This window comes from Coffea arabica, chromosome 1c, assembly GCF_036785885.1.
Source record: "Coffea arabica cultivar ET-39 chromosome 1c, Coffea Arabica ET-39 HiFi, whole genome shotgun sequence".
Lineage (NCBI taxonomy): Eukaryota > Viridiplantae > Streptophyta > Magnoliopsida > Gentianales > Rubiaceae > Coffea > Coffea arabica.
Genome location: NC_092310.1, coordinates 3,690,013 through 3,701,092, shown reverse-complemented (window position 1 = coordinate 3,701,092; position 11,080 = coordinate 3,690,013). Strand labels below are relative to the sequence as shown.

At 42.9% G+C, this 11,080-nt stretch overlaps 1 protein-coding gene across 1 annotated transcript; it reads left to right on the top strand.

The window, feature by feature from the left end:
• The first annotated feature begins 7,792 nt into the window (after positions 1-7,792).
• LOC140038386 (uncharacterized) lies at positions 7,793-8,182 on the top strand. The gene is made up of 2 exons (XM_072083727.1): positions 7,793-7,988; positions 8,052-8,182. The coding sequence occupies exons 1-2, from the start codon at positions 7,793-7,795 to the stop codon at positions 8,180-8,182; spliced, it is 327 nt and encodes a 108-aa protein (XP_071939828.1).
• Positions 8,183-11,080: the final 2,898 nt, after the last annotated feature.

The window sequence follows — 11,080 nt, the reverse complement described above, 5'->3', positions numbered from 1 at the left end:
AGTAAAGGCTAGATGAGACAGTTCAAAATATTCATTTTCTATCTCTATTAATACTAGATACATTAAAGGTATTACATATATCTTTCAGTTAATATTTTTAAGAAAAGAATTTCTTATTATCCAAAATATGAAAGAAGTTATTATCTATATACAAACCAAATACACGTTATTCCCACTAATCTTAATGTATAACAATTTACTAATATCATTCTTCTTAAAAAAATATGAAGCATATATTAGTAAAAAATAAATCATTAATGGGATATCAATTTGGTTTAGATAAAGATTCTCTATCACTTGTAATCAATAGACTATCCTCTCTTTTACAAGAACATAAGGTAGGCATTTATTATAGAGATATATAAATCACATCTACTTTAACATAGCTCCAAATATAATGAACTATAATTGCCACAACCAATATCAGCAAACACTCTTATTAACATTATAAGAGATTTACTATATTTGTACACTTTAAGTTGATTAAGTCACCAACAAGTATATCATTATATCATTTAACATTACCAATAGATCTTAATGATCCTAATAGACCATGCATTATCGGCAGTGTTGAACAATATCTTCTATTGTAGCACCAAACTTAAATGTAGTTGTGAAAATAGCTTTATAACAATTAAACCTAAAAACACACATAAACTCTTGAATTTATAAACATAGATATTAGCAAGTTCAATTGAATTGAGAATTTCCTGACTCCCATTATTTCCTTAATAATTTGACTAGTGGGTTTATAATAGAATGTTCCTTATATGATCTCTCAACTAGAGTCATGTTGAGACAATTGTTGAAATTTTGGCTTTATAACAATTAAACCTAAAAACACACATAAACTCTTGAATTTATAAACATAGATATTAGCAAGTTCACTTGAATTGAGAATTTCCTGATTCCACTATTTCCTTAATAATTTGACTAGTGGGTTTTATAATAGAATGTTCTTTATATGATCTCTCAACTGGAGTCATATTGAGCCAATTGTTGAAATTTTAAATTTCTCTTGAAAAGCAATTGATAGGTTGCATTTTAGTGGGTATTTTGGGCATTATTGCACAATTAATTGACTGAATATTTTCGTTAATTGGGTGGATTCTACTGATATTTTGTTTTGGTACTAATTGCAGGAATGGTTGCTGAAAAGTGCTTAAATTCAACTTTAAGAAGATTCATCGGACGTGGGGCCCGCTTGAGAAGCTGAAGAAACCTAATTGTAATAGATTTTATTTTAATATATTTCTAGGGAGTCTGGCTGCAATTTTGGACAAGTAACAATTTCCGGCTATTGGGGATACTATTTATCTCTCGCGCGGCTTAGGTTAGAGGAGAGTTCTTTTTTTTTCTCTTTGTTTTGGTTTTTCCTTGGCTCTGGAAGGAGACTAGACAGCCGCAGCTTTGTAGGGAGAAAGGCAATAGCCACTTTTGTTGACTTTGGGAAGCCTGTGAGTTTTTCTTTTGTTTGGACCAAATTGAGGAATCAAACAATCTTCCTATCTCTTGTATGATTCTTGTGTGAGAAAAGAAAGAAAGCTAAAAGGAGCCGCAATTGTGGACCTTTGAAACTGCTTTTGATTCTGGCTTTGACCGAAGGAAATTGAAGCCTTGGAAATCAATTGAAAGCAATCGTAATCCATTGTTGTTTTTTTCTTTCTTCGGCTGACCGAAGTGAACGAAGGGTCAAGTCTTCCGTTTGCTTTGATTGAAGAATTGACGGCTTCCCCCAGCTCTGCCGCATGGCCTGTACTCTAATTATGGGGAACTAAACCTCCTAACTCTAGTCAAGGGAGTAACTGATGAATTGGTTCAACTAATACTGTGAGATCTAAACCATTGTTAATTGTTTTCTTCATTTATTGATATTTACATGTTCCTTGCTTTTTATCGCTATAGCCTTGTGTATGATTGGTTAGTGCGTAGTAATTAATTATTCATATAGGTTATTTTGCTAACTAGAGGTAATTAAATCCGTAATCGTTCGTTATCTCTGTCTTTGTAGCAACTGGCGTAATTGGGTTTATGTCAGGGGAACATGCGATCTAGCTTAAATAAACCCTCGTAGCGTGTTTGTTAGCTAGGATTGGGCCTTTCTAATAAATAATGCAATCTAGAAATTAAATCCTACGGTCGTATCTAGGGTTATTTTTGGGTTAGAGAAATAGCTAACGGTCGTACCTTAGCTTTCAATAAATTAAGGAAGGGTTGGTTGTTTAGCGCGTGCGAGACAACTATAACCAATTTATTAATAAATATTGGAATTATTTCTGCATCAATGATCAGTGCATGAACCATTTCTGAAGTATACCCTTGGCTAGAGTTCCTCTCAGTTATTTTTTTAAATTAATTATTTTCTGCATTTAATTTGTTCAGTTGGCATTTGATACCAAAACCCCCCATTAATCTTGATTTGAAGAGAAACAAATATCTCTCCAGTCCCTGAGGAGACGACCCTACTTACCACTGTCTACTAGTTAGGGAATTCAGTTAGATAATTAATTCAGGTATATCGGATTAAGCAAACTCTTCGGGAACAGGGTGAATCAAGTAACCCATTGCACACCTAGAGTCGCTGCTCCAGTACTCGAATTGATTACTGACTGTTTCAGGTGGTAGTTAGGATTTATTTATTATTATTGCACAGGTTCGGCACCTGTCAATTTTTGGCGCCGTTGCCGGGGACTGGCGTTTGAATTATTTGCTTTTTTTTGAATTCAGTTTTTATTTTGTTTTATTATATTTTTCTTTTTCTTGGTATTTTTGCTAGTTTATGCCCCATTCTTCTCGCACAGGTGACTTGGTATACGATCCTGAGGTTGAGAAGGTAGCGCGTAGGCGAAGGCAAGAGACCAAGAGACGAAAAGAAGGGCATTTATTTTCTGCAAACGAGCCAGTAGAAAACGAATTTAGCATGGCCAACACCCAGACATTAAGGGAGCTGGTTACCCCAAACCTGACTCATCAGCCCTTGTGCATCACGTTCCCAACTCTGGCTGAAAATACCTCTTTCGAGCTGAAATCGGGGTTGATTCAGCTCCTGCCTTCGTTCCATGGTCTTTCTGGTGAAGAACCCCACAAACATGTCAAGGAATTCGAAGTAGTTTGCTCTAGCATGAAACCTCCTGGGATCACTGAGGAGCAAATAAGACTGAGAGCCTTCCCTTTCTCTCTCAAGGATGCAGCGAAGGATTGGCTATACTACCTGCCTGCAGGTAGTATCACCACGTGGGCACAATTGAAAAAGAAATTCCTGAAGAAATTTTTCCCCGCATCTCGGGCTGCAAGTTTGAGGAAGGAGATTTGCAGCATCAAGCAGTACTTCGGGGAGTCATTGTACGATTTTTGAGAAAGGTTCAACAAGTTGTGCGCTAGATACCCACAGCATCAGATTAGTGAACAACTGTTGATCCAGTATTTCTATGAGGGACTCCAGTCAACTGACAGGAGTATTATTGACGCTGCGAGTGGAGGAGCCCTGGCGAACAAGACACCGAGGGAAGCATGGGACCTTATTGAAGCCATGGCAGAAAATTTTCAGCAGTTCGGCTTCCGTGAGAGCAATCCTACCCATAGAGTAAATAAGGCAGAGACGTCATCCATCCAGCAGCAACTGTCAGAGTTGACGTCTGCAGTCAGACAATTGGCCATGAGAGACACACCGCGAGCAAAGGTGTGTGGAATCTGTACTAGCATGGACCACTGCACGGATTCGTGCCCCATTCTGCAAGAGGACGGGGCGGAACAGGTAAATATGGCCGGAGGCGTGCCCGCGCCCCGCATGCAGTATGACCCGTATTCCAACACATACAACCCCGGTTGGAGAGACCATCCCAATCTCAGTTATGGGAACAGGCAACCAAATTCATTCTCGAATCGTCCACCAGGATTCCACCAGCCGTGGCAACCAAAATCTCAACCATCATCCTCAAATTCAGGAATCTCCTTGGAGGACCTAGTCAAGAACCTGGCCACGACTACTACCAACCTGGCCACGACTACTACACAGCTTCAACAGGAGATCAGATCCTTGGCCGCGAATACCGCGCAGCTCCAGCAGGACACCAAAGCTGACAAGAAGGACCAAGATGTTCGAATAAGTCAACTGGCAACTGCCATCAACCGCTTGGAATCTCACGTTTATGGGAAACTGCCATCGCAACCCGAGGTAAATCCCAGAAATGTAAGTGTCATGACGCTGAGGAGTGACAAGGAGTTGGAAGGGCCTAAAGTGAAAAATTCAAAAAGCAAAAGCGAGGAAGAGATAGAAAAGGAAATTGAGGAGGAAGGACGTGTTCGTGAGGATCCTAAGGTAACCTCCACCTCTCCACTCACTATTAGTTCTAACTTACCCCATTTTCCTTGCAGGTTGGAAAAGACAAAGAAGGTAGAGAAGGAAAAAGAGCTCTTGGATGTGTTTCGGAAAGTGGAGATCAACATTCCCCTGTTGGATGCAATCAAGCAGATACCGAAGTATGCTAAATTTTTGAAAGACTTGTGCACCCACAAGAGGAAGCTAAGGGGAGATGAACGAGTGGCGGTGGGAGAAAACGTGTCAGCTATACTCCAGAGAAAACTCCCACCAAAATGTGGAGACCCAGGTATGTTCACCATTCCCTGCAAGATAGGAGGTACTCCAATTAGGAAAGCAATGTTGGATTTGGGGGCGTCAATTAATGTTATGCCTAAGACAATTTATGCTTCTTTAAATCTTGACCCGTTAAAAGGCACCGGCATTATAATCCAACTTGCAGACCGTACCAGTGCTTACCCAGAAGGGTTAGTTGAAAATGTTTTGGTACAGGTCAATGAGTTAGTTTTTCCTGCAGATTTCTATGTCCTAGACATGGGGGATGAAAGGGCACTAAATCCGTCTCCTATTCTGTTAGGTAGGCCATTTTTAAGCACTGCTAGGACGAAAATAGATGTAAATGAGGGTACCTTGTCGATGGAGTTTGATGGGAAAATTGTAAATTTTAATATTTTTGAGGCGATGAAGTACCCGGATGAGACTAACTCTGTTTATGCTTTAAGTGTTGTTGAGCCCCTTGTACAGGAAATATTTGAATTGGATGGGGTTGATGCACTGGCAGTGGCATTAGCCAAACATCTTGAGTTGGGAGCAACTCTTGATGTAGAATTGAGTGATGAGTTATACCGGGCTGTTGGAGCACTTCATTCGCTCCCACCAATTTCTCCAATGTATGAGTTTACTTCTGTTTTTGTACCAGAAACTCAGGCAAAATTGTTGCCTTCTATTGTGCAGGCGCCTGAGTTGGAGCTCAAGCCTCTCCCAAAGCATTTGAAGTATGCTTTTCTCGGGGACAATGAGACACTGCCAGTCATCATATCTGCACACCTGTCACCAGGGCAAGAAGACAGACTAATTCGTCTTCTTCGGGATCATAAGGAGGCAATTGGGTGGAGCGTAGCAGATATCAAGGGAATTAGCCCCTCTTTATGCATGCATCGGATCCGGCTTGAGGAGGATGCAAAACCAGTGAGGCAGGCGCAACGGAGATTGAACCCACTGATGATGGAAGTGGTCAAGAAGGAGATGCTTAAACTCCTAGAAGTGGGGATCATTTTCGCCATCTCAGATAGTCCCTGGGTGAGCCCAGTGCAAGTAGTCCCGAAAAAGACGGGAGTAACAGTTGAAGAGAACCGAGAGGGTGAGATGGTCCCGGTGAGAAAACCCACAGGATGGCGCCAATGCATTGACTATCGGCGTCTGAATGCTGTGACAAAGAAGGACCACTTCCCTCTACCTTTTATTGATCAGATGATAGAAAGGTTAGCTGGCCGTGTCTATTACTGTTTTCTTGATGGTTTCTCTGGTTATTTTCAGATCGCAATAGCACCAGAGGATCAGGAGAAAACTACCTTCACCTGCCCCTTCGGTACATTTGCATATCGGCGGATGCCTTTCGGCCTCTGCAATGCCCCAGCAACTTTTCAGAGGTGTATGGTAAGTATATTCTCTGAATATGTAGAAAAGATTATTGAGATGTTTATGGATGATTTTAGTGTTTATGGAGATAGTTTTGATGAATGCCTGGATAATTTAGCTTTAATTTTGAAGAGGTGCATTGAGGTAAATTTAGTTTTAAATTGGGAAAAGTGTCATTTCATGGTGGACCAGGGCATTGTTTTAGGGCATGTAGTGTCGGCCAGAGGTATAGAAGTAGACAAGGCAAAAATCGATATTATTTCTGCTTTACCTTACCCCGCAAGTGTGCGGGAGGTGCGCTCCTTTTTTGGTCATGCAGGGTTCTACAGGTGATTCATCAAAGATTTCTCCAAAATTGGAGCGCCCCTGTTTAAATTGTTGCAAAAAGATGTGGCATTTGATTTCACCAAAGAGTGCAAGGTGGCATTTGACAGCTTGAGAGAGTCATTGACATCACCACCTGTTATCCAACCTCCAGACTGGAGCCTCCCATTTGAGATAATGTGTGACGCGAGTGATTATGCAGTGGGAGCGGTGCTGGGGCAACGGATTGGCAGAGCTGCACATGCAATCTATTATGCATCGAAGGCGTTAAATGGAGCTCAACTCAACTACTCTACAACAGAAAAAGAATTGCTAGCTGTGGTTTTTGCATTAGAAAAATTTAGACCTTATTTGTTAGGTGCAAAAATAACAGTTTTCTCTGATCATGCAGCATTGAGATACTTGATGACGAAGAAGGATACTAAACCAAGGCTCATCAGATGGATCCTGCTCCTTCAGGAGTTCAACTTGGAGATTAAGGATAAAAGTGGGGCAGAAAATTTAGTTGCTGACCACTTGAGCCGCTTACTTGCTCATAAGGAGGAGCCACCATTGAGGGAGGCATTTTCAGAGGAACAACTACTTGTTGTGAACGCGTCTGTACCCTGATATGCCGATTTAGTAAATTTCTTAGTGACTAATCAATTGCCCGCAGGGTGGCCGAAGGCTAAGAGAGACAAGTTGAAAAGTGATGCCAAATATTACATTTGGGACGATCCGTACCTTTGGAGACAATGTTCGGATCAAGTGCTCAGGAGGTGTGTAAGTGCAGGTGAATTTCACTCCATTTTAAATTTCTGTCATTCGTTTGCATGTGGAGGGCATTTTGGGCCCAAGCGAACAGCTCGCAAAGTGTTAGAGAGTGGCTTTTACTGGCCTACCCTGTTTAAAGATACTTATTTATTCTGTAAATCCTGTGATAGGTGTCAAAGGGTGGAGAATATTTTTCGTAGGGACCAAATGCTTCAAACCCCCATGTTCTTTGTTGAAATTTTTGATGTTTGGAGAATAGATTTTATGGGTCCTTTTCCCTCATCTTTTGGTTTCATATACATTTTACTTGCTGTGGATTATGTCTCTAAATGGGTGGAAGCAAAAGCCACCCGTACTAATGATTCTAGAGTGGTTGCAGATTTCTTAAAGTCTAATATCTTTGTCCGTTTTGGAATGCCAAGAGCTGTGGTTAGTGATAGAGGGACACATTTCTGCAACAAGACTATCACGGCCTTGTTTCGAAAATACGGTGTGCTGCATAAGGTATCCACACCGTATCACCCGCAGGCAAACGGTCAGGCCGAAGTGTCAAACCGGGAAATCAAGTCGATCTTGGAGAAGATGGTGCGTTTGGACAGGAAGGATTGGAATTTAAAGCTAGAAGACGCACTATGGGCTTATAGAACTGCGTATAAGACGCCGATTGGGATGTCTCCGTATAGACTTGTCTTCGGTAAGGCTTGCCATCTCTCCGTGGAATTCGAACACAAGGCGTTTTGGGCAGTGAAGTAGTGTAACATGAGATTAGATGAAGCAGGGGTCCAAAGGAAATTGCAGCTACAGGAGTTAGAGGAGATAAGAAATGAAGCGTATGAGAATGCCACGATCTATAAGGAAAAGAGTAAAATCTTTCATGATCAGCAGGTTTTTAGGAAAACTTTTGTAGTGGGGCAAAAAGTCCTCTTGTATCACTCAAGGCTTAAACTTTTTCCCGGTAAGTTGCGTTCTCGTTGGATTGGTCCATTTGTTGTTTCTAATGTGTTCCATTATGGTGCAGTGGAGATCCAAAGTTTAAAAACGGAGAAAAAGTTCGTGGTGAATGGCCATCGTCTCAAACCTTATTATGAGGGTTTCTATGTTGAAGAAATAGAAGTTGAACACCTCCAAGATCCACTTTATCATGCTTGAGGGTTTTGGCCATGTCTAACCAAAGACAGTAAAGAAAGGCGCTACTTGGGAGGCAACCCAAGACTATTTGTTTTAGTTTTCATGCATTTTTGAAGTTTTAGTTAAGTGTTAGTGTCAATTAATGGTTTGATATTTGGTGGCAGGGAATTAGCGTTTAGGCGTGCCCACGCCAGGTGGTCACGCCTGAAGAAAAGGAATTTTCGCTCAGGTTCTGCGAACTCCATAGTAGTTAGGCGTGCCCACGCCAGATGGTCACGCCTGACGGAGGAAATTTTTGATCAGGTTCTGCGGGCTCTATGGCAGTTAGGCGTGCCCACGCCAAATGGTCACGCCGGAGGGAAAGAAACTTTTGTTCAGAATCTGCAGACTCCATAGCAGTTAGACGTGCCCACGCCAGGTGGTCACGCCTGATGGGAAGAACTTTTCGTTCAGAATCTGCGGACTCTATGGCAGTTGAGCGTGCCCACGCTAGGTGGTCTCGCTAATAATTAAAAAAAAAAATTTTCAGAAGACCCGTAGCCCTACTCCTTCTTTCCTTCCCTTTTTCTTTCTTTCTTCTTTCTTCTTCCTCTTCTTTCTTTTCTTCTTTTCCTTCTTTTGCTTGGTCCTCCCCCGCACAGCACGCCGCCGCTCCTCGCTCCCCGTCGCCGCCCACCACGCCTGCTGCCCAGCTGCGCGCCGCCACTTGCAGTGCCGCACGCCACCAGGCGCGCGAGCTCCAGAAGCCTCGCGCGACCTCTCAGCCTCGCGCCCACAGCGCCTCGCCACCTGCGCGCCCAGCAGCCAAGCCCAGACAGTGCACCTCCTCCATGCGTACAGAGCCCGCCTGGCTCCGGCCGTCACCTCTGGCAGTGCGCGACCCAGACGCGACCAGCCGTCACCTCTGTCCTAGCCGTGACCTCTCTGCCGCCCCTACTCTCTACTTCACCACTGCCAGTCGAAAATCAACTCCGGTGATTTCTTTCTTTATTTTCTGTCACTTGTTAGCTGAGGCCAGATTTCAATTTCTTAGCTGAGGCCAGATTTCTTTTAATTTGTTAGATGAGGCCAGATTGTTAATTTCTTGCCGTTTGGGTGCTGTGATATGTTTGTAGCTGAATGTTGATTTGTTGTTCAACTTTGTGCTCAATCAGAGATATTTGGAGAAAGTTTTTACTCTGGTACTTGGTTAATTAGTTTTAGAGGGAATTTTGCTGAGTTTAAATAATTAAGTAATTTTTGGGGTTATTTGGTAGCATTTGGGGAAATCTTCGTGGTTTCCATGTTTAATTGGTTTTTGGGTGAAGATCTTATTATTTAGCAACTTAATTGATTTTTGGGTTGTTTAGTTTCTATTTGTGCAAATGTTGGTGTTTGGAGCTGTGTTTGGGGACCCCTTGCTTTGTTGACTAGTACCGCTCCATTTTACCCAACTTCACCTTGACTTTTGCACTGCCCTTTGATCTCAAATGACAAAACCAAAAATCAAAGGCAAGAACAAGCCTTCCACTTCTACCTCTCAGCCTACGGTCCCCTTAGAGGGACCTGCCCCATCGACTGGGCCTGGAAGGCCCCGTACCCGCCTTGGACGGAATAGGGAGGTTCATATCTCCTCTCCGGCCCATTTTGGCGGTCATTTGACCTTCACCCGGACTGCCGACAAGGAGCGGTATGCCTCGGCTTGCACAAGGAAGATAATTCCTTGTAAATACATCCATGGCCCTACACTTGATTTGATAAACCTGAGGGATGAGGTCACGCAGCACTTGACTAATGTAGGTTGGGCCCGCTATGCTTCTATCAATCTACCTGCTTTTACTGAACCCACATGGGAATTCTATGCTACTTTTGAATTTAATATTCCTGATGAATTCTCCGTTACCACTCCTGGGGTAGTGAGGTTTCGATTAATGGGTAGAGAGTTCAACCAATCTATCACTGAGTTTAATTTGGCTCTTGGGTTTATTGATATTCCTTACTCCCAGAGTGAGGAATATATGCACAGTGCGTGCGAATATATAGAGCCATTTTTCTCTCATTACCTCGATTATTGGAGTGATTTGTCAGTTGACCAGCAATGCTATGACCCCAGTCAGTCTAAGGCTTCTTATCTTAAGAGTGCCGCCTACCGCTATTTACATAGATTCATGGCCTATAGTTTCTCAGGTAGGAAGGATAGCTCGGGTACTCTGACTAAGCCCGAATTCTTTTTCGTTTGGTGCATGATCACTCGGACTAGGATCAATTTGGGTAGCTGGTTTGCCCTCCACCTCCGAACTGTGCTAAATAAGAAAAATAAGCCATTAATCTTAGGCTCCTTTATCACTCAGTTAGCTGTAAATCTTGGGGTTTTGAACTTGAATAATCATAACTTACATCGTGCTTGTATTATGGAGCCCCTTGATTTGGTTTGTTTAGAAAAAATGGGTCTTGTGCGACAGGTAAATGGTGCTTTCCAGTTTGCCCCTCCGGGGCCAATCTCCGTTCCTCCGAAGCGCAGAGCATCCAAATCCAATGCCACGGAGGCTGGTGGCCCGTCCACGGATGTACCCGGACCATCCTCTTCGGCACCCCCACCATCTTCCTCCGTCGATAGCCAGCTTGCAGCCCTCCGGTTCCAGATGCAGCACATGGACACTCGTATGGATCGGATGGAGCGACAAATGGGCGGGATGGCCCAGAATATAGCGCAGTATCTCCATCACGTGGGCTTCCGCCCGCCTTTTCCTCCGCAGCCGTGATTCATTTCTGCCCTCCTCCGTTTTAAGGGAAGTGTCGTTGCCCCAATACCTCTGATTTGGTCTTACTTTGCTTACATTGAGGGCAATGTAAGATTTAGGTGTGGGGGAGGGTTAACTATGCTTTGGTTGTGTTTTTAGTTGTTTGATTAAATTTTTCCCTTGCCTTAGTAGTTCCTTT

Bases quoted from the DNA above. Each gene is read 5' to 3' on its own strand.
- LOC140038386 (XM_072083727.1), top strand. From the start codon at position 7,793: ATGAGATTAGATGAAGCAGGGGTCCAAAGGAAATTGCAGCTACAGGAG. The intron at 7,989-8,051 runs GTAAGTTGCGTT...ATTATGGTGCAG, and splicing joins AAGGCTTAAACTTTTTCCCG to TGGAGATCCAAAGTTTAAAA.